This window comes from Suncus etruscus, chromosome 5 (assembly GCF_024139225.1).
Source record: "Suncus etruscus isolate mSunEtr1 chromosome 5, mSunEtr1.pri.cur, whole genome shotgun sequence".
Taxonomy (NCBI): Eukaryota; Metazoa; Chordata; class Mammalia; order Eulipotyphla; family Soricidae; genus Suncus; species Suncus etruscus.
Window position 1 is genome coordinate 84,894,299 of NC_064852.1, and position 23,629 is coordinate 84,917,927.

Here is a 23,629-nt window from a genome sequence, read left to right on the forward strand (position 1 = left end):
CCTGCAGAGCGATTTCTGAGTGTAGAGCCAGGAGTAACCCTGAGCACTGCCTGGTGTGACCCAAAAACCAAAATTAAAAAAAAAAAAAAAAAAAGTAAGTAAAATTCAAAAATGTTTGACAAGCCATCACTAATACTTGAGAAAACCCATAATCAAAGGACAGTTGTGTTGGGGCCAAAGCAATAGTACAACTTGGTAAGATGCTTGCTTTGCAGCTAAGCCAGGTTTGATTCCTAGCACCCTATATGGCACACTCTGAGATCACCAGAAATTGATCCCTGAGTGCAGAACCAAGAGTAAGCCCTGACCACCACTTGGTGTAGCCCAAAAGCAAAACAAAAAAAATGGGGGGGGGGGGGGAGAGAGAGGCTGTGACACAATGTGATATGTACCAAGAGGAAAGTTAGTATCACTTGTAAGAGAAAATACTAAATATTAAAAAGTCAAACTAAAAGAAAAATTTCCAAGATTGTAAAAACAAAAGGACACTTACATGAGATGATAGTCACTAAAAACAAAATTAAAAAGAAAAACCAACAAAACCCAGGAAGATAGCACAGTGGACAAGTGGGCAGGGCACTTGCCTTGCATGTAACCTACCCAGGTTCAATCCCCAGTTCCCATGTTGTCCCCTAAACCTGCCAGGAGTAATCCCTGAGCACAGAGTCAGGAGTAATATTTAAGGGGACAAATGGGGGGGACAGAGAGAAAAGAACATGTCATACAATAAAAACACTTGACAGTAAAATCACTAAATGAGGGCTGGGCGGTGGCGCTGGAGGTAAGGTGCCTGCCTTGCCTGCGCTAGCCTAGGAAGGACCGCGGTTCGATCCCCCGGCGTCCCATATGGTCCCCCAAGAAGCCAGGAGCAACTTCTGAGCGCATAGCCAGGAATAATCCCAAAAAAAAAAAAAAAAAAATCACTAAATGACTTTTTTAATAAAGCCAAAGAAAAGCCAGATTACAAAATGAAACAGAAGACAGAAAAGTGGAGAAGTGGCTATATATATATATATACACATATATATGTATATATGTGTGTGTATATATATATATATATATATATATGTCTCAATAAACCAAAGATAATTGGAAACTAGCTCGTGAATATTAAGGGAAAAACGAGCATAGAATTAAATGGCTTAAAAATTATTAGAAACAGGAAGATTAATTAGAAACCAGAGGGGTTTTTTTAAAGTGAAAGTTCAATTTATGGCAATGGATTAGCAGGAAAATCTTGTTAAAAACAGATTTTCCCATTAATAAAATTCATGAATAATGAACGATCAAAGAAATATGCAAAGACACACAACTGCAAGGGACTGTGCATACGTATAATTCATGCACAGAGTTTGTATGTACTCTGAGATTTCAGGGTTGGGAAATAAAAAAAAAAAAGCTAGAATATTTGTATTTTGCACTAAAATGACATACATTTGGCCATGGTAGATTTTAATGTCATGTCATGTAAGCAATCAATCACAAATTATGAATTAGTTAAAGCAGGTTATATTTTTAAAAACCTTTATTACAACTCCCTACATAGAAATTATGGGTAGGCTGGGTGGTGGGAGGATGAAAGTTCATCCAGAATACTGGGAGGAGTCAAGCTAGTATTTACTCAGAAGTACTCCAATAACTTCCAAGGCAAAGCACAACCCAATTCAAAACATTTATGAGAAATACTTTAAGTAAACTGCTTGCTTTCTTACAGACTTCGTGTTTAAATTCAATTCTTGCGATACATTAATTTATTATAAAGATCTACATTCATTCCACCCTCTTCTATTAATTTGAGTTAATAAAGAACTTAAAAACTGAACTATAATACTAATAGATATTTTAGTTATTTAGAATGCTAAGACTAGCTAATTATCCCTTGACAAATGACAAAGAAGAGGCCAAGAATGTCATATTTAAAACAACAGTTTCAATAAATATGCAGTTTTTTAAAATAATACCTAGGGCAATGGTTAAGTTGAATGCATGTGTTTGCATTATTTTGCCACCAAATATGCTCAACCCATTTTTACACATAAAGTTTCCTAAGGCAAAGCAATTCACATTTAAGTAAAAAATTAAGAGATCTATAAGGAAAATAATGGCAATATACAGGTGGGTACAATGGAGCTATATACCAAACATCAATTCACAGTGATTCTTAAAACAACACGAGGGAATCAACCCAATTCTAAAAAATAAAAGTAAAACTGGTAAAGGAAAGAATCACCCATACTCTGTAGTTGGATTTTGGCCCATATTTCTGTGTTCAGGGCTTACTTCTAACTCTGTGCTCAGGTATCACTCCTGGTAGTGCTCTGGGGACAGTATATTCTGCCAGGAATTGAGTCTAGGTCAGCAGCATGCAAACCTCTGTACTATCTCTTAACCTCTGTACCATCTCTCCAGCCTTCTAACTTTAATTAAGTATTTAACATCTGAGCACCTTAGGGAATATAAGGCCAGTTGACAAACAGAAGGGCACATTTCAATAGCTACTAATATCACAAGGAGAAACCAAGAGTTTATATTTCTCCTTGACAGAAAAGCACACTACTATCACTACCTATGAAAAAAATCTTGTGGGGGGTGGAAGTAGGGGGAGGGGTGGTGAGGTGAGGTGAGGTGGGGTGGGGTGGGGTAGAAGGGGACTTCAAAACTGAATCATGTCTTATTTTCTTGTTTACCATTTTTTTATTAAAGGACCAAGATCTCTAGTACTGTAAATCATACTTTTCATACACACTTAATTCCAACACAACAATCACCAGAATGGCCACTTCCAACAGTGTCTCAAGAGATCCATCCAGCCCCCTTCCCATGCAAGTAAGCTCAGTTCTACAAACAAATCTCTAGTTCTAAAAACTGGCCATTTGCTATTTCCTTATGAGTGTTCATATCCCACATAGGAGAAATATAAAAAAAAATTTAAGGTGACACCTGCACATATATATGATTAAAGCTAAACTCCTGAAATTCCACAAAATTCTAAGTTAGTGATTAACTAAAATTAGTTTTGCAAAAACCGTATCATTCTCTTTTTTGTAAGTATAGAGTATCTTTCATTATGTAAATAATTCTATGCTAATATGTCTTAAATTTAACACAAAATAGAGATATCTCCTACAAATATAGAAGTTAGTAAGAGTAAGAAAAGAAAATTTTAGGGAAAATCTAAATATTTTCAGTTATAAAAGTATGTTTTATCCTAAAAAAACCAAATTGTTTTAAAAAAAGTAGTATAGAAAATGCTTAATTTTCAAAAAATACTAAATACAAAAAGATATTAAACTATACCATAGAAATGCAATAAACAAAATCTAGATATATTAAACTAAACCATAAAATGCAATAAACTTAGATATTTCTGCATTAATTGCAGAAATGAATGAGAGATTCAAAGAGATATATGAAACAAATTTATATTAACATCTTAACTTTATTTGAACACTGATGCAAATAATTGGAAGTCAGGGGTGTTGTGTGGTAAGGTCACTCTATCCATGAAACATCTTTCAATCTGTACTGAAATGCCATTAAGATACTTACAGGGCCAGCTATTACAGTACTATATAGGAACTTTACTTTGTACATAGCCAATGCAGGTTGGATCTTCTGTATCCCTATGGTCCCTGACTCCGCCAGTGATGAACACAGAAATATTAGTTTAAAATGCAAGTGAAAAACTTAGTCCTAAACCAATTCCCTCTCCCAGTTGGGGAGTTTCCTTCCCTTGCCCTTCTACTTTCCAATATACCTTTCTAATTCCAACTCTGACAAAAACAAAAAATATTAAAATGCTAGTAAAATCATTTGTTTCAATATGAGAGGATGAATAATAAGGCTAATAAGATGAAATAATACTACTAATGGATTGGAAAGAGGAGAATGTTACACAAGATTCATCACACAATCCCTTTATATTTCAAGTTTCTATAACAAAAGGTGAATTTTAAAAAATATAAACCTTGGCAGGAGAAAACAAATCTCTGCAACATATTTGAAAATTTTATAAAGTAGAACAAAATGAATACTCGGCATAGTCCTCTAATGAATCTTGGAATATTAAGCATCTGGTTAGATAAAAGAGAAATGCCTTTTAAAAATTTAAAGACACTGAGCCAGAGATAGCATGGAGGTAGGGCATTTGCCTTGCATGCAGAAGGACGGTAATTCGAATCCTGGCATCCCATATGGTTCCCTGAGCCTGCCAGGAGCAATTTCTGAGCCTCAAGCCAGGAGTAATACCTGAGCAATGCTAGGTGTGACCGATAAACCAAAAATAAACAAACAAACAAAAATTTAAAGACACTGATGTAAATAGTGTCTTTAAAGTTAAAGTATGCTAATTAAAACTCCCACTGAATTCTACACACCTGGATCTAAATTTGTGTTCAAATCCTTCGAATGCCAACATGACAGCAGCAGATAATAACTCCTATAAAAATACCTACCACAAATCCTACAAATACTACCAAATACTTTTAGAAACAAGTGCGAAGTAGAAATATAACCCGTAGAGTCAAGGCCTCTCCTCTCTATTTTGATGCTGCTACTATTTAAATTGAGAAGACTACAGGAGAGCAATGGGAAGCCATAAAAAATTACACAGCCACAATCTTCTGAGATTGATCCTCTTGGGGACCCTGAGTAAATTCTTGACCTACTACAATTTAATGTGAAAAATGATCCATTTGTAAAAGACCTGTAAAACTGTATATGGCAAAATGAACTACAAATAACCAGCCTCAAAAGAAAATGAATAGTGTTTGAACAAAGTTAGATGCATGATATAAAGGGAGATCACTGTGATGATTTATAAGTAACAGAAAATAGAATAAAAAGGTAACAAAATTCATGTTTCCCTAGGCCTTTCATTCAGACCAAAACATGTGGAGCGATACTCCCCAAAGCAATTTCTGACTAGAGATGTCTTTACATTTCCCCTGACAAGCTAGAAGTTAAGTGAAATGACAAAGTACATTTGCTCTGGGACAAAGAGGTAACAAAAAAACCTTTGGAATGGGATAACTAATCCAAACCACTCTAAACACACAGGTATTTCTTCAACAATGAATGGACACTGACTGCTATATTGAGATTTCTCTCAAAGCTTTGTTCCAAATAACCAGAAAAAAAATTATGTTTACCAATGGTCAAAGTGAAATGGCACTTTAAAAGTTAATAATCCTGGAACCTTCACATTGGTATAACGTTTTTTGTTTTGTTTTGTTTTTTAGGGTTAGGATTAGGGTTCTGGTATTAGTTTTTAAATGAATCCCTTTGTACTGCCCTAGACATCCAAAACAAGTGCTATATATAAATATGTTTTATAGATGTTTCCCACAGAACTTTTTTTTAACAAAAGAAATACTAGTGCCATGGATATGGTAATTTAGATAACATGCCTTGCAGGAGTAGGAGGACCCCATTTCAATCCCCAGCACCACAAAACTTCCTCCTCAACATTTCCCCATCATCCCAGCTGTAGCCCCAGATGCCTCAAGTTAGGATTCCTCAGGGGAGCTACATTCTCGGGTCCCTGCATTCAACAAGAGTCAGGTCCTAGGAGAGTTGGAGAGAGGAGGTAGCCTTCAACACCTCTTACTCCTGAGAATTTCACTTTTAATACTACCTTTAGGGAAGACGCAAGGCACAGATCTGATTCATGAAGTTCACTATTTCCTCTATCTAAGATAGATTATCTAATACAAGCCTGGCAGGTCCCTATGGGTGCATAAGAGCTGATATTGCTAAGTGCCCCAGCTTCTCACTGCAGTGGACCACTGGTTTTCAACCTTTCTACACCTGCAAAAGTGTGAATAAGCAGCTAAAGCCTCTGATGTAAAGTGTATTCCTGACATAAGCAAGACCCAGATTCAATCTCCATCACACACACATGGCCTCCCAAGCATCTTGACAGATGGTCGAAGAGGTGCTGGAGCACAGAGAACAAATACTGTACTAGTTCCTGGCACCACAGGTCCCCAGCACACTGCATCCTGAACAACCCCCTATTGGCCAAGTACCCCAAGAGTGGTCCTGGGATCCCTGAGTACTGCTTAGTACTGCTTGGAAGGCAACCCCCCCCCCATCAATCAGTAAGCAAATTAGTATGAAAAAAAAAGCAAATCCCTATACTATGTGAACCATTTTCAATAAACTAAAATGTTTAGAAAAGAGTGATAAATAAAAATATGAAACTATGGGCCGGAAAGATAGCACAGTGGTAGGGCATTTGCCTTGCAAGCAGCCGATCCAGGACAAACAGAGTTCAAACCCCAGCATACCATGTGGTCCCTGGTGTCTGCCAGGGGTGATTTCTGAGTGCAGAGCCAGGAGTAATCCCTGAGCATTGCCAGTTGTGACCCAAAAAAAAAAGAAAAAGAAAAAGAAGAAGCTATGTTAAGACAAAATTAAGAAGGTACAGACTATAAATTTCTGTAACATGTCTGACCCAATCAGGACTTCAAGAAACTATGCACACATTGTGGAGGGCATGAAGGGAGGGGTCAGCCTTAAAATTCTCCTAAATTACTTGTTTGAAGCTTTTCTCCATAAACTAGAAAACCTTATCTAGTTTTTTCCAACTCAAAATCAATTCAAAAACATGATGACATCACAATACCCCGGAGAAAATAGTAGGGGCCATTTTAAAGTTGTTTCTTTGTCCACAAGTAAGTTTCACCTTAAGGGTAAAAAACTCTTAAAAACTGAGATATACAAATTTTTTCCTAATTAAGCATCCAAATTGTACCACAATAAAGCAACGATCCAAAAATAACTGAAAAACTGGAAACTGGTAAATAACGGTCAGTAGAACAAGACTTTAAAACACCTTTCACCATAAGTAAGCATCTGTAGCCATTTGTCGTAAAATGAATGTGTCAGGCTGGGGAGATAGTACAGTTAGAGCTTGCTTTGCATGCACCAGACTCCAGGTGTGATCAAAAGCAGTACCAAAAAAGTAGTATGGTCGCAATCACCTAAAATTCTGGAATACCCAAGTCCTAAATATTGATTCCTGTTTCTTTTATAAGTCTTAAATAAAACAACTGGTAAGCAACACCATATACTAACCAGCCTGAAATTATCTGTAACCCACTTGTCATAATGTTTGATTATGTAGAATGTGTTTGATTTTAGAGAACTGGCCCAGATCCCATTAGGCATACTACATAAAATACACCTAGATCATATTCTCTTTTTAAAATCTGAAAATTTTTGCATTTTGAAACACAACAGACCCTAGGGCCTCGATGGCAAACCTATGGCACGTGTGCCAGCAGTGGCACGCTAAAGCCTTGCAGCTGGCACACGGGAAGGTCCACAATTAAGATATGCAGCATGGCGGGTGGCAAGTGTGCCAGTGTCTGCTTTGCAGCTCACCTGGCAACAGGGCCGGACTGGCCATTCGGAGGACCCAACATTGTGCGGCAGTTTGGGCACTCCGGCTCAAAATAGTTAGCCATCACTGCCCTAGGATTGTGGGTGTATGCCATTAACACAGGTAAGTGATCTCTACACTCTCGATGGTAAAAGTAAAAATCAAAGAATAGCACAGCTTTCCAAACTATTTGTTATCCAATCACTATAAAACTAAATTTGATGATTTCCAAACTAAATCTGATGACAGCCAAAGGCTTTCTCCATGAGATTCATAGTAGAGCATAAACAGCTAGCCTAGATCACACCAGGCATACACAATACTTGGAGAAAAAGTAAAGAAATTAAAATATTTCTGTTAAGGATTTCTGGCCTCAGTAGCCAAGTCAGATGGGGTTTCACATAAAAAGTAATGATTCATGGTTGACCCACACTATAAGATTAAACTACAGAATAAGAGGAACGGATGAATGGGCAGCAGAGAAACCAACTGAGGGTAAAATAATGTATCAAGCAAGCATCACAACTAATGAAAATGATAAAAAGGAAACTGCAAAAATCCTACAGGCAAGACATTAGAGTAAATGTCAATGACAGGATGTCAACTTAAAAACTATTAACATTTTAGTCCCCCCCCCCGTTTTTTTTAATTATGGAGGACTGTCCTTTGGAGGTAGGATTATGTGACACAGCCCTGAGCTCTTACTCCCTCAATGTCAGCAGCTCCTTGCCCACAAATTGTGCCCAACAAAAATGCCCAAAAGGCACTGACAACTGTCCCCTCAGCTGGAAGAAGGGGAAGAAGCAAGAACTGTTACCTTCCACCCTAACCTACCACACAATCTTTGAGAATCATTAGTATACAGGTAAATGATTAAAATTTAAAGGTGTTTCTTCTGCCAGCTTCTTCTACAACACAAAATATACTTCCCTGTTCAACACAGTATGGAAAGAAAAAATTCATTTCCATTTCTCTAGATATGCAAGTGTTTTTATATGCTTTTTATCTCCCTCTTATTAGAAAGTCAGAGAGCAGATCAACTTCTCCATTTTCAAACTGAATGCCCTTGCACTCAAGCAAGAAAGAGTTGTTGATTTTCTTATAACTAAACATACCCATCTGTTGTTAACAGCAACTCATTCAAGGAGGGTATAGAACACCAACTGGTTATCTAAAGAAAGGAACACAACAATTTGGGAGCATTGCATATTGCTGTAAAATAACCATATGAAGTTTTTAAATGCACACTTTTCACCTACTTTCTTACCATATGATCTACAATGAGCTTAAAAGATTTTTAACAGAAATGTGACTATTTGGGAGGATAGGGTATGGAAAGGGGGTGTTTGGGTTTATTGTTTTTGAGATTTTTGTTCCTCAACCAGTGTTGCGTGTTGCTCAGGGACTACTCCCAGCTCAGTTTGGGGCAACCAACATGAAGTGCTGGAGCTTTAATTAGCCTGTACTCCAAATTGGCATTTCCAACATTACTTGGTCCACCAGCTCCACCAGTAGATTAGGCTTACTATAATTATCAACTTTGTTTTATAATAAAAAATTCAAGCTACTTTTTATAATAAAAAATTCTACACTTCTGAATAGCTATATTAACCATTATAATTTTGGGGGCCCGAGGGGTAGCACAGCAATAGTGTTTGCCTTGCACACACGACTGACCCAGGATGGACACAGGTTCGATCCCCAGCATCCCATATGATCCCCGGAGCCAGGAGTGATTTCTGAGCGTAGAGCCAGGAGTAACCCTTGAGCACTGCAGGGTGTGGCCAAAAAAAACTATAATTTTGAAAAAATCAAAAGGAAAATTTATGTGGGATATTTAGGTTTTTTTCCAAATCAGTCATTTTGCCTAGAATTTCTATTGTCAATTTGACTGACTTTATTAACAAATCCTTGCAAGCATCAGCATTATTTAGAGTATGAAACACGAATCAAGGACTGAATTCTTGCAAAAGGTAGACAAGCAACTATAGTATACAGCATTAACATGCTATAACATTATATATTATGGGCACTGAATCAACAATTAGTTTACTGAAAAACAAAACATTTTTTAAAATCATCGTAATGCCCTAGTCCCCAGAAATTTCAGGTTTTCTGATAGCACTGATGTCAAGAATAACTAATATCGGGGCCAGAGAGATAGTATGGAGGTAAGGCGTTTGCCTTTCATGCAGAAGGTCATTGGTTCAAATCCCAGCATCCCATATGGTCCACCGAGCCTGCCAGGAGTCACAGAGCCAGGAGTAACCAGGTATAGTCCAAAATCAAAAACTAAACAAAATAAAAGATAATAATAATAATAATAATAATAATAATAATAATAATAAAAAAATAGCAATCCAGCAGTTAGTTATAGGGACCAAAGATAGCTGAAGGTGCTGAATGCATGATTGGCATGCAGAAGGTCCAGGTTTAACTCTAGCACCTTGTTGTCCCACAAGCACAGAGAAAGAAGTAGCCCACAAAGTACCACAAGGGTAATTAACTTCAAAAAACTAGTCTCAGGGGCCAGAGAGATAGCACAGCAGTAAGGCGTTTGCCTTGCACACAGCTGATTCGAATAGATGGTGGTTTGAATCCCAGTATCCCATATGGTACCCCGAGCCTGCCAGGAGCAACATCTGAGCGCAAAGGCAGTAGCGATGTCCGGTGTGACCCAAAAACCAAAAAAAAAAAATAAATAAATAAAAAGTCTAGTCTCACACAAGCTGAACTCACAATTATGATGTATTATGTATTTAAAAGGGGGGTCTGAGACTGGGAGACAGAGGGCCTGACTTCATACCTAGCATGCACAAAACCCCAACTTCAATTCCAACAATTGCATATATGCCAAGCCTCACTCCCAATACTGCAGGTGTGCAAAGGGTCCCCTCCCCAAAGACCCTGGGGACTCCTGAAATATCAATGGACCAAGCACTGAACCAATATGCTCACAATGCCAGATCTAGTACTGTTAAGATGGCCTGCAGTGGCTGGAGCGATAGTACAGCGGGTAAGTGGGTAGGGCATTTGCCTTCACGCGTCCTAGCTGATACTGGGCATCACTTATGGTTCCCCAAACATGCCAGTAGTGATTCCTGAGTGCAGAGTCAGGAGTAACCCCTGAATGCAGCCGGGTGTGCTGTCTACAGGCCTCCTCAGCACTGGTTTGGAAGTCAAAAAGTAAACTCACAAGCTAAATGAACAGACATATTCACAATTCATACTGAAAAGCTATAACTAAAAGAACTAAATAATTAAGATATAACTTCATTTTACAAAACAAAGTATTTTCATATCATAAAAATGCAATATTAATAGTAATCAAATAAGAGGGTAAAATCTATATATGTATGGGAAACTTTAAAGTCAATTACTGTACAAGTAACTACAAAATCTATGCAGATAACAAATTACTCCAATCTTTGTTTTCATCTGCCAATTACAAAAAAAAAAAAACAAAACAAGTATTTCCAAGATCACAAACAAGAATCTTTTTTTAGATAATAAAAAAACATTAATTTAAAAAAAACATTAATTTGAACTGTAAATTTTAGAATATTGATATAAGCTCTATCCCTTCGAGAAAAATAGTTTAGTTGTGTTCCTCCCTCTACCAACCCTTCTCTGTCCTTTTTTCCTCATATTCCCTAAGTAAAGCTACTTCTAAATAAAATATTAATCTCGTTCTCAGCAAAATCATGCTTTTAGAGCTGGAGCCAGGGCACATCAAGTATGCACACGGCCAACCCGAGTTCAATCCTCGGCATCCCATATGGTCCTCCGAGCCTACCAGGATTAACTTCTGAGCACAGAGTCAGGTGTTATGCCAAAACAAAACAACAATTAAAAAAATTGTATTTTTATATTTAAAGTAAAATATAACCATTATAATACCCTAAATATTTTCATTATAAATTACTGAACAGAGCACTCATTAATAATTATCATCAACCTTATGAAAGACCTTTAAAGGGAATAAATAAACTATTTTGCTGAGGAAAGGTGTTTTGGGCTTCCCCCAGCAGTACTCAGAGCTAGCTACTCCTGCTGAGATTTTGGGAAACCAAATGTAATTCTGGGGATGAAACTAGGTCGACAGAGCTGGAAAGAGCTCCCAAACACACCACCAGCTGAACAATCCACCAGTTAGCAAACACAGCAAGAATGGACTCAAAGCAAAGTTCTGAAAAGCAAGAATTAAACCAACTGTATTACCTCTCCAGCCCAGATATGCTGATACTATTTTGTACTATTAAACAGCTTTGTCCAATGTTCTTCAGGCTACTTTATTCATTTCAAGAAAATGCTTTTATTAACATCAAAATCCAGTTGCTTGATGTGTTCTCAATAGTACTGCACTAATTAAGATTAAATTACTCCTGAAGTCCAATATTTATGCACTGGAGAAAATGCCTGCAAGAATGATGGTATGCTGCTACTGCTTCTACTGACCCAAATTACACAGCTACAGAATTTCAAAAGCACGTGAACTCATTTAATCCTCACAACAAAACTACAAAGAACAGGTTATCACTTTATTTTACTCTGACAGCTAAGGAAATTGTTTAAAAAAAAATTCCGTTTTCTGTAAGGTAACAGCTAAAAAAGTGAGCAGTGCAAGGAAATGGAGATAGTTCTAGAGCTTATACCAGCACTTTTCAAACCTTAATGTGCATACAATTCACCTGGAACTCTTGCTGAAATTCAGATTCTGAATTACTACTTCTGCAGGGACTGGCAAGAATCTGCATTTCTAACACTCTCAACCTGGAATATAGATACTGCTAGTTTCAAGATCACCCTTTGAGCAAAGTTCTATTTTAATCTAGAAAAAATGGATGGTGAACAGTCACAAGTTTCAAAAGCAAGTATACTTTACCCAAAGTTAGAACAGACATATAAGCTAATTGAAAGTGGCCAACCAATGGGTTTAGAACTTGATTACACGTCTTATTAATGCTTTTGTTTAAGGTGAAGATTATGAGGCCAAAATGTCAAGACGTTTGCAACATATACAGCTGAGCCTGGTTTGATCCCCAGCACCACTTTATGGTTTCCAAACACCACTAGAAATTAGTCAACCCTTAGCACAGAGCCTGGAGAAGCCCCAGAGCACCACAGGGTATGACCCCAAAATAACACCCCCCCAAAAAAAGGAAGCTTAATGACTTAGAATTATTAGTAGGTGGGGTTCCTAGACCTTCAGAGCACCTTTTTGGAGCTATACCCAAACCAAAAGTGAGGTTAACAAAAATTACAAACATCTGTAATCATGCTACTTTCAGAATTTGGAAGTAAACATTTATTTAAACTCAAGGGGGCATGCAGTTGACCTAGTTTGATCCCTGACATCCCCCCTATGATCACCTAGATCCACCAGGAGTGTGATTCCTTAGTGCAGAGCCAAGAGTTCATCCTGAGCATTGCTGGGTATGGCCCCAAAATAAAAAAAAATTACAGCCCCATGATTTAATACTTCCTTCTAATAAGACCTTCCCCATACTCAAAATCAATTTGCAAATGAACCAAAGTATCTACTTTAATGTACATTCAATGAGCACATGCTAAAACATGTAAAGCAAATACCTGTACTTCCCCATATATACACAAAATTAGAAGCTGAGTTAAAATCTAGTAGCTTTCTAAATTTTTTTTGCTTATATAAATAGCAACTATGAAAGAACACACTCTAAAAATAAATAAAATGCAAATGTCTTAATATCATTTCATGCAACAATTCTACCAAGTAACTTCTTCTAAAAGCAAATAGGGATGTGCCCAAAACAATTTTCCTTCATTCTCAACTATTTGTGTACTAATCTAGAATTTAGAATAGCAAATAAAAAAGTAAATTAAAATATATCTAATAATAATAATAATAGTATAAACTGAAGACACCAAATAAATATAAAGTAGTACTTTTAAGACACTTTGCTCCCGAACATTCCAATACCTAAAACCTGAAACAGCTCATTGAAAATAGATTATCAAAACTCTACTAAAAATGTAAAAAGAAATTTAATACTACCAAAATACATTCAGGCAGATTTAAAGCAACAAATTAAAAAATTGCTTATCCTATTTATCATCCTGGGTATATATGTTAGAGATAGCTATAGAAAAACTAAAGTGTCATTAATTATACATAGGAAGAGATTCGAGAGAAATCTGAATCTGAGTAAATTTTGTTTTCCTGATTTTTTTTATATCATTCAACTTTTCCCCCAATGAGTATAGATATGTTGTATTTCTTCTATTAAAGAGAATTAAATCAGTAACCTACTTTGACAAACTCATTCAAAAATCGTATTAGAAAAATCATACTCAGAAACAATACTGATCATAAAGTATTACATTTCAGATTTGAAACATTAATATTTCTGATATATAGGACTTATTTTGTAACAATATAAACTGTATGATCACCATAAAGCTAAAATTCTTGCACATATTTGTGAATTACAAAAGCGTAACACTACAATTTCTTACATATTAACTTAAAAGGAAAATACAGTATCAACTGGGTTTTAACTACAAAATTCTAAAATGTCTTGAACAAATACCCAATATTCCAAATTACTGCTCAAAGACAAAACTAGGTCTTCCGCCCAAAAAGTATAAAAATACACTGAGAAACAGATTATCTATCTGTATATTTTATATGACTGGCACATGTTAAAAAAGAATGCTAACTAATAAAAGTATTTCCCAGTTCCCTACTAAAATGCATATTTTATCTTTTCTCCTTTAATTGCAAAGCAGCATATTCATTACCAAAGAAATTAAAAATTTTAAATATGTTAATTTTCAACTGCTGGGACTGTTCACAAGGAAGCCAAAATGTTTGCTGTTTTACCAATAACTATCAAATGAAATCTGATTTATAAAAAACAAAGCTAAACTCTAATTTTTACCTGCTCTAAAACAGTGTCTGTAACCTCATAGGACCATACCTGGATTAAACACAATAAACCCGTTCCTTCAGCCATTACCATACTAAACTACCTGCTCTCAGAACATTCAACACGTGTATAGAGTGCACTACATTTGCACATAGTCAAGTCTGGGGCATTAAAAAGAGAAATCAACAGAAACCTTAAAATTTTCATCTTACATGCATGCAATTTTAAAATATTTAAGAGTTTTAAACAGATATATCCTTATATCTCAAATAATCAGGAAACACTGCAAGTTCAGTGATTCCTCCAAAGAGCACCTAACTTGACCCCCTAAAATGGCTACAGATTTGACATACCATTAAGACGGTTGGAAGAAAATACTTGGATTCATTTACTACCTAAAGCAGCTCGATTCAATGGAAACATAAGCAAACCGCATACATAATTTTAAATTTCCTAACAATTACAGAGTAAAAATGTGACACAGATTTTAAAACTACATACACAACCCAATATATTTTTTAAGAATCATAAAATATAAAACCAATGAAGCCCTTTATACTCGCAAAATTAACACTATTTTACACAAAATGGGGTGCTTTCTTCATACTAAATTCCCAAAATCACATGTGACTTCAAACATAAGAGACTCACATCTCATTTTGAAATAGCAACAACTCAGGTTAGTAGTGGTCAGTATTAATGCACACTGCAGCTCTCCCAATACCACAATTTGCCTAAATTTATTATGTTCTTACTTCCTTTTTTGGTCTGAAATTGCTGATAACAAATTAAGAATAAAACTGTTAATTCATGAGATTAAGTCAGGACAAGACCACCCTATCTAACCACTTGAACCAAGAAGCAATAGAATCACACCTTAATATATCCCAAGTAGACTTTGGTGATATATTTGAATAGTACAAGTGAACACAGCTTATAGAATAGAAAAAAAATAGTAATAATAATACACAGCAACGTTTTTAATACCAATCATTAACTGCCTAATTCCAGCACTCTCCTGTAGAAGCTATCTCTGCAAAAATTTTTACAACTGTCTAACTTTAATATTTGAATTTATGTGATAACTGGTGAAAAATAGCATCAAGTAATATGAAATTTTTAGTAATATGAATTTTAAAATTTTTCATAAAAAATATATCAACCACACTTTCAATGCACCTTACCCCCCCCAAAATTGTATTTTATTCTACTTGAGCTTCAGTGAAATAAATTCCTGCCACAAATTCCAACTCACTGTTTTTCATATACATACTTCAAAGAGCAAAAGTGTCAAGAATTTCCTCAAGTAATTTAAGTAAATTTGATGAAAGAGTAAAAAATTCCCACAATGTATTCTCTAAAAAAAACCAACTAAACCTATTTAGCTTAGCACATAAAATTTCTCCTTCTGGCAAGTTACCGAATAAATCAGAAAGAAACAACTATACTCTTGCTTACTACATTTACATTCTGTAACACCACATTCAGCAATTTCTAAATTTGGAAGGGCAGTTCAAATTGCACCCAAGCATTAACTTTTAAGCTTAGCAAAATTTTAGAAGTTTCCACAATATACTTCTGAATAAACACTGTTCAAAAATACTACACCAGAAGAATCACCACCATTTATACTAATCTCAGTAAGAACAAAGCCAGTATATTCCCAAATTCCAAAGGTATGACATACTAAAAGTATTTTTCTCCAAAATGTCTTTAATTCACCTTAGATAATTTCGATTTAATCCATTTACAGAGCTGAGAAGAAGCCAATTCAGCCTCTTCTGCAGCACATTCAGCCTTGTCTGCAGGACAAGACATTAATCTCTTGATCTTTTTCTAGTTTGAAATCAAAAGCAAAAAAATGTTTATTTCTTACCTGCAGTTAGGAGGAGGATCAAGGGTTATTTCAGCTAGCTCTTTTTGAATTCTGTAAGTGAAATGAGAACAGACAAAAAGGATTTGAGATAGTCTACAGAATAACCAGGGAATTACACTGCCCTCTACCACCACACAGTTAAATGCAAGGCTGGCTTTGCCTTCAGTAATGCTAACATGGCTGCTTCCTCTTTGTTCTCAGAGGCATAACCCAAATCCCTTAACAGAAACTTTGCAGCTTTTTTTCTCACTTGCTACTGTAAATAAGTGAGACATTTACACCTGATTCGAGAACTAGACTTTCAAGGGTACTCAGTAAAGAAGATAAAATCTATTTTAAAATACTTTTGACCAAAGAAATTCTCTTTTCAAGCTTATATGCAAATGAGACAGAAGGGAGGAGGGAAAGCACTAGGTTATTTGACAATGACTCCAAGTCACCAGAACTGAGGTAAGAATTAACCAGGGACAGCAAAAGCATAATACTTTCTGTCAGAAAAAGTTTAGAATGTACAAATATCTTAACCAGTGAAAAACTTCCAAAGGACGCTGGAAGGAATCTTTTTTTTTTTTTTGCCTGCTCTTTAAATACAGCTCTAAAATTTAATAAATGTGTGGGGGTGGCAGGGAAGGCTACAATGTAGTATAAGCCCTTGAGTTAAGGGGACAAGGAGTACAAAGCAATTCTCTGATTACATTTAAATTTAAAAAGCTTTTAAAACATAGAGCTTTTATTGTCACTCCTCAGTAAGATTACAACAAATTGAGACAGATTTTAAATTACCATATAAGAGTACTTTTGAATCGCTACAGAACACTGTATTTGACTAGTTTTTAATTTTCTTTTTCCTTTAGATGTGATCAATGAAAATCAACAAGAAGTCAGTATTACCTAATGCTGTAGGATACAGTATAATTACGAGAAGTCACGGATATTCCAATACACACCAACTGATGGACTCCCACTGACAGATCTTTTTCCCACCATCAAGATAATATAAATCAACAGAAACAAATGATCCTTCACTTATATCCAATAAAATATCTCTCTTCTGCCGTTGAGTATTAACAATCAAGCATATCTACAAGTTCTAGAGTAAAGGGACACATGGACAATGCGTGTTTTCAATGCCATGTGCTATCTAAAATCAATTTTTGCTTTATCTGGGTAACTATAATTGCACCATGAAAAAAGTCACACTCGGGATGCACAATTTCCAGCTCTATTATTTATAAGACAGAGAGCAGACTTGAAGCACGGTTCTAAATATTTTAAAGTGCAGCCAAGGCCCTTTGGAGGTACCATTTTTCTAGCAGACGTGATCATTTCTGATGACAAAGTTTCCCAAGGAGAGGCACTGCCAATCTCCACAAGTGTCACTTTCAATGAAGAAGAGTGTGACTCAGAAAAGGAAAACATCCTCCAATGCACCAGCTCACTTGGGTGCACCAAATTTTTCCTTGCCAGCTCCTTCAACAATCTGTCAGGCTGCCAGTCTGGGGGACTCATTTGCTGAAGCTGCCAAGAGTCCAGAGTTAAAAGTTTGCCCCACAGTGTGATTTTTTCGGGTGGGGGGAGGAGGAGGAAGACTGATGTTTTTGCTACCCACACCCACCAGGACAACTCCTTCCAGCACAAACAAAACCAGTACACTGAGTCAATGAGTTTGGACCCGGGACAGGTTGGCTGGCTGGCAGGACGGACAGTTAACTGCAGAGGCAGGTCCCTCTGGAAGCCCACCTGGCAAGGTGTACAACCCTAGTGGCCGCCCCTCCCTTACCTTTTGGCGCTAGTGGAGAGCTTCGCGGTGGTTTTGCTGGACAGTTTGGTGGTCTTCTTCTGCTGGGTGGCAGAAGGTTTCCTCTCCTCTTGTTCCTCGGGCTCTGGGGCAGCGGGGTCGCGCTGGTCAGCATCCGAACTGCCGCTGCTGGTACTGGGGCTCTCATCGTCCGACCTCTGCCTATCGCTGGACATCTTGCTGGACTTATTCCTGGGCAAACTTTTCAGGGGAATAGAGGAGAAGAAAGGCAACATCAGGGGTAAGGCAGGAGAGAAAAAACACCCGGAAAACATCACCGGTGGCATTTTATTTTTCTTTCTCTCCGTGTCCACCTAAAAAAAATAAGTAAGTCGTTATTTTCCCAGGGAGAAAAAGCTTCCCCCAGCCTTCGCGCTTATCTCATCGCAGGGCAGGCGGGGTTGTGAGGAGGAGGAGGAGGTGGAGGAGGAGGAAGAGAAGAAGGCGGTGCTGTGTGTGTGTGTATGTGTGTCTGTGTGTGTGTCCCCCACCCAGCCACCCCCATGCAGACGTTCGGGGATTCACCCAACTCAAGTTGGAAAACCCGCTCGCATTTGTTCCCATGCCTCGGACAATCTATCAATTGTCTACTTTCTTAGAGGGCACGAAAGACACACACAGACAGACACACACACACACACGCATACACACTGGCCAGGGGAAGGGAGAGAGAACTCGGGCAAAGGAGGCACGGAGGGCTGGGAGACTGGGTTGCAAATAACATGAGCTGGCTGAAGAAAAAAAAAAAAAAAACGAAAACAGAAAAAAAAAATCTCCAAAGTCGCCCATCACGCCTAAATATTGACAAGCTGACACGGGTCAAAAATAAATAAAGAACCAACCCGGTTCCCAAAGGAAAAAAAATAATAATAAAATAAAATAAACCAGCCCAGTAACCCACCCCTAAGGTTTTAGAGGGGAAGGTAGGTGACGGATCCTCCTGAGAGGGGGATGCAAAGAAAGAAAAAAAAAAAACCCTCTCATGCCACACTTGGGGATTTAAAATATAGATGTATGTATATAGATATGAAAAAATGAGCCGAAGCAGCAGCTGGCACGGCGGGCGGGCGGCGGCGAAGATTCCTGCGGCCGAAGCCCGAGCAAGAGCCGCCACCGGGGTGGGAGAGAGAGAGAGAGAGAGAGACGAGGGAGACGAGAGAGAGAGACGGGAGACGAGCAGGGGACGCCAACTGCACCTTCTGCAAAGCTCCCGACGCCAGCAGCAGCCAGGTTCCTCGCTCCAGGTTCCCATCCAGGACCGACATTTTGTCCAAAATAAAAAAGCGGGGGGGGGGAGCGAGGAGGGGGGAGGCGGAGGAGAGAAACAAACAAACAAACAAACAAGCGAGCGAGCGAGCACACACACAAAGCCCCCTCCGAGAAGCGCAACCAATTCCCGCGCCCCTTCCCTTCGGCGGCGGCGGCGGCGGCCACGCAGCTGAGCTGGGCTCGGGGGCTCGGGAGCTGGCGGCCCTTTGTGGGGAGGGCCCGCGGGGGGCGAGCGCGGGGATGCGAGCGAGCCGAGACCGAGAGCGAGAGACAGAGCGAGCCCCGCCGGCCCGGCCCGGCCCGGACCGCACCGCACCGCCTCGGCCCGGCCCGGCCCGGCTCGGCTCGGCTCGGCCCGGCCGGCGCGAACAAAGCTGCCGCCCCCGCCCCCGCCCCCCCCGCCGCCGCCGCCGCCGCCCCGGCCCCCCCCGCCCGCCCCACGCGGCCCCCGGCCCCGCCGCCGCCGCTTACCTCGGCCGCCCGCCCCCGCTCGCGCGCCGCTACGCTGTGGGGGAGGGCGCGAGGCGAAACCCCTTCCTTGAGGAAATGGAGGCCGCCGGGGGGGCCCGGGGGGGGAGGGAAAAAAAGAAGCCGCGGAGGCTCTGGCCGGGCGGGGAGCGTGGAACATTGAAAGTCCTCCGGAGGGGGCGCTGCAGTGCCGGGCTCCGGCCGGAGGGTGGCGCCGCCTCGCGCCTGGGCCCGGAGGAAAGGGACGGGGGGGAGGCGGGAGGGAGCGAGTGGGAACTCCGGGGGGCCAAGGAGGCAGCGGGCGCGAGCTCCCGGCAAGAAGAGGCGGGCGAGGCTGAAGGGACGCGGGGGCAGCCCCGCGCGCTGCGGCCGCCTGCGCCTCCTCCGCCTCCTCCCGCTCCCGCCGCCTGCGCCCGCTCGGGCTCCTCCCGGCCGCTCGCTCAGTCAGCAAGTTCCGCGGCGCGGCGCGGCGCGGCGAGCGCGCGGGGGAGGGGCGGGCGCGGCGCCGGCGCGCGTGCTCGTGCGCCTGCGCGGGTGCGCGCTGCGTGCCTGACCGGGACTGGGCGGGGGGGGGGGGCGAGAGGGAGAGGGAAAGAGCGCGCGTGCGCGCGTCCGACGGGTGCGATCGCCGCGCGTGCGCGTGCCCGTGCGAGCGCGCGCAGCTCCTCGCTTCCCTCCCTCCCTTCCTTCGCTGGGGGGTGGAGGGGTAAGGGGTGTGGGGGAGGGCGCACGCGCGCGGCCGGGACAAAGAGCGCGGTGGGGACCCCCCTTCCCCCCCCAGGCGGCCTCTGGACCCCGCCGCCCCTCGTTCGCGGCCTCGTGCTGAAGAGGGTTGTGCGGGGGGGGGGGGGGCTGGGCCGTTCTTGGGGTGGCTTCCGGCCTGCGCCCGCCTCCCCTCCCCGGAGAGCTGCCCATTAGACTACCGGGCAGGCAGGCCTGGCTCTTCTTGCAAGGTTCCAGGACAACCCGACGCCCGCCGGACACCTTCTTTTTCTCAGTGCTGGGGATCCCTAGCTTCTCCCCACACACCCCTTTTCTAGCCACGATTTGTGGCATCCCCTCTCCTGGAAGACAGGACACCCCAACCAACCAACCGGTGTGGGTGGATGAGGCCAGGCACTGTGGAATGCGACCGGGTGCTCCTGTTCTCCCAAAGGGCGGACTTCTGTAGGCCAGGAGGGTCTTTAGAAAGGATTTCCGGAGTTAATAGAACCACCTTAAGGCACTTTTAGGGGGGCTCCCCAATTTGCCAAAGGACACCTTTCCTTAAAGCTAACTTGGAAACTTCATGTCCCGCTCCAGACTTTTTTTTTTGTTCAAGTGAAGAAGCAGACTGGAACTTGGGAAGGGCCCACACCTGTCACTTTCATGGGGAGTGTGGTACCCCGAAAGCCCAGAGCTCGAGCTTAAAGGAGACTTTGAGGGTGGGTCTGCAGGCCACAAACTGCAACTTCTGCGGGGAGGTGAAGGTTTTGTTCTCCCTCCAGGTCTCCAGGTGATCTCGGTAGGTTTTTGCCCCATGCACCAAGGAGCTACTAGTAGGAAAAGTTCCTGTTTGCAGCAGCTCAGGCTTTTGCAACTGCTTAGGAGGCTCTGCAGTGATAGCGCCCCAAAAGAATCTGTGAATTTCTCTCCCAAATAAGTATACAGAATCTGGAGTCCTGGAAGAACAGGAGAATGGAAGTCACAACAGATGAACTAAACTTACCGAAGCAAAGGGAGGAGGTCTCTTACCCATTGCAAAGTTTTCTGGAAAAGGTCGCTAATGGCTCTCTGTCAGAGCAATTACATTTCTGTCCTTTTCCCAAGACATTATTCCAGTCAAGTTGATGAGGGTTATGCTGCTAGCACTCCCATTTCAGGCTTTCCAGATTGAGAAATTGGGAGGACCCTAGTCAAAAAGAACAGGCAAGAAGACAAAGGTGGAGAAGCCATGGTTGCGAGCGGTTTGAGTAGACCAAAGCATACTTGTGAGAATTTTTTTTGTTGTTTGTTTTTTTGGCCCACACCCATTTGACGCCCAGGGGTTACTCCTGGCTAAGTGCTCAGAAATCGCCCCTGGCTTGCGGGGACCATATGGGACGCCGGGGATCAAACCTTGGTCCGTTGCTTGGCTAGCGCTTGCAAGGCAGACACCTTACCTCTAGCGCCACCTCACCGGCCCCTACATGTGAGAATTTTAATGGTAAAAACAGATAGAAGTCCCCCCAACTTCACACTATGTAATTCTACCCAAAAAAAAGTCAACCAATTTGGAAGTTGGGCTTTGGTTTGGAATGAGGAATTTTATAGAGGTAAAGTTGTATATGAAAGTGGATCCTGTAAGAACTGCAGCGTCATAGAAATAGCCCAAAGGCTCAAAGACCAGATGCTGATAGAATCTGGGTGGGGTCAGGCAATTGAGAGATAAAGCTGTTTAGATGAGCTTTGATAGCTGATTCTTTAAGGAAAGAATTTGGGGCTGAAAAGCCAGGGAACTGGATTCTAATCTCATTCTACCATTTTTATGAGCTCAGGCAAGTTACTTGTTCCAACTTAATTTTTCCCATATGTAAAAGAAGATTGACTCAAAGGTTCTAAATCCTCTTACTCAAAAATTCCATGGTTCGACCTTAGATTTGAAGCCATAGAGTTCCACTCAACATTTACTAAATAAAAGACTTCAGAACTACCAAATGCTAAAGAATCAGATTGAAACACAGAGGCAGCTCTTAACTGAGCTCAGCTAGTAAACTGGCAGTCAGAAGAGTCAGCGACCAAATGAGACATCTATGATGAAGAAGTGAAGGGAGTAAAAGTAGAGCATTTTTAATTAGTAATGGAATTGTGAACCCAATTTAGTGTTGGGGGTCACTAAAGGGTGGCTTGTCAAGCAGTAACCATGAGCTAACTGGACCTGCAGGGTTCAAACGGTTATAATACGGAGATAATGCTCTTGGCAAAGAACTTGACTTACAAAGTACTTGATAAATAGTCCTTTATCATCGTATTAAATCATCATAAAGAGAATGAATGCTTCCTTCAGATTAGTTTCTTGTCCCCACAATATTAGGTACCAGCTACCTTCAATCACCTGACAAAAAATTGAAATTGTTTTCAGACGATTCCCTGCAGCTCACATTTCTTCTCAAAGTGACCCTAATAATGGAGGTGGAGGTCAGAGCACCAGATAAACTAGTTAATCTAAAACGAATCTAATCCAATCATTTTCATTTCATCCACCCTAAAAAGGATTCAAGGATAAAAGGAACTCCTAGAGGACCGAGCCTTAGCACAGCAGGTATGGTGGTTCTCTGGCAGACTTGGATTCAATCCCCAGTGTGGAGTGATTTCTTTTTTGTTTGTTTGTTTGAGGTTTTTTTTTTTGGTTTTGGGTCACACCTGGTGGTGCTCAGGGGTTACTCTGGCTCTGCCCTCAGAATCACTCCTAGCAGGCACGGAGAACCATATGGGATACCAGCATTGGAACCACAGTCTATCCTGGATCAGCTGCATGCAAAGCAAACACCCTACCCACTGTTCTATCTCTCGGGCCCCATGGAGTGATTTCTAAGAGCAGAGCCAGGAGTAATTCCAGAGGATTACTGGGATTCTGCCAGGGTGTGGCCCAAAAACAAAAGCAAAAAACAAAAGGAAGCCCAGGTCAGGAAAGACCCTTTGGAGCAACTTTAAGAACACCTGAAGAATCTCCCCTCTCTTCTCTTCCTCTTCCACTCTCTTTTCTACACCCTCTTCCCCTCACTCCTCTGTGATTGCTCTTGCTCTCACTCTGTCTTGCTCTCTGGCCTCTTCACTTATGCCTAGACAGAAAGCAGAACAACAGAATTTCTCTACCTGGTGAGTGCAATTAATGCCTAGACAGAAGGCAGTAGCAGGCAGGATGCTTATGTTCAGACAACAGCAAAGTACAGAATTCAGAACTC

The 23,629-nt window shown here is 40.8% G+C and overlaps 1 protein-coding gene across 1 annotated transcript in view; it reads right to left on the reverse strand.

The window, feature by feature from the left end:
* Positions 1-19,246, reverse strand: part of UBE2E3 (ubiquitin conjugating enzyme E2 E3) — an 81,184-nt gene extending 61,938 nt beyond the window's left edge. Inside the window, exons 1-3 of the mRNA XM_049773509.1 lie at positions 19,166-19,246; positions 17,952-18,170; positions 16,172-16,222 (exon numbers count right to left, since the gene is read on the reverse strand). Coding sequence (XP_049629466.1) covers positions 16,172-16,222; positions 17,952-18,170; positions 19,166-19,221 — 326 coding nt within the window. The 5' untranslated portion in view covers positions 19,222-19,246. The remainder of the gene's footprint in view (positions 1-16,171; positions 16,223-17,951; positions 18,171-19,165) is intronic.
* Positions 19,247-23,629: the final 4,383 nt, after the last annotated feature.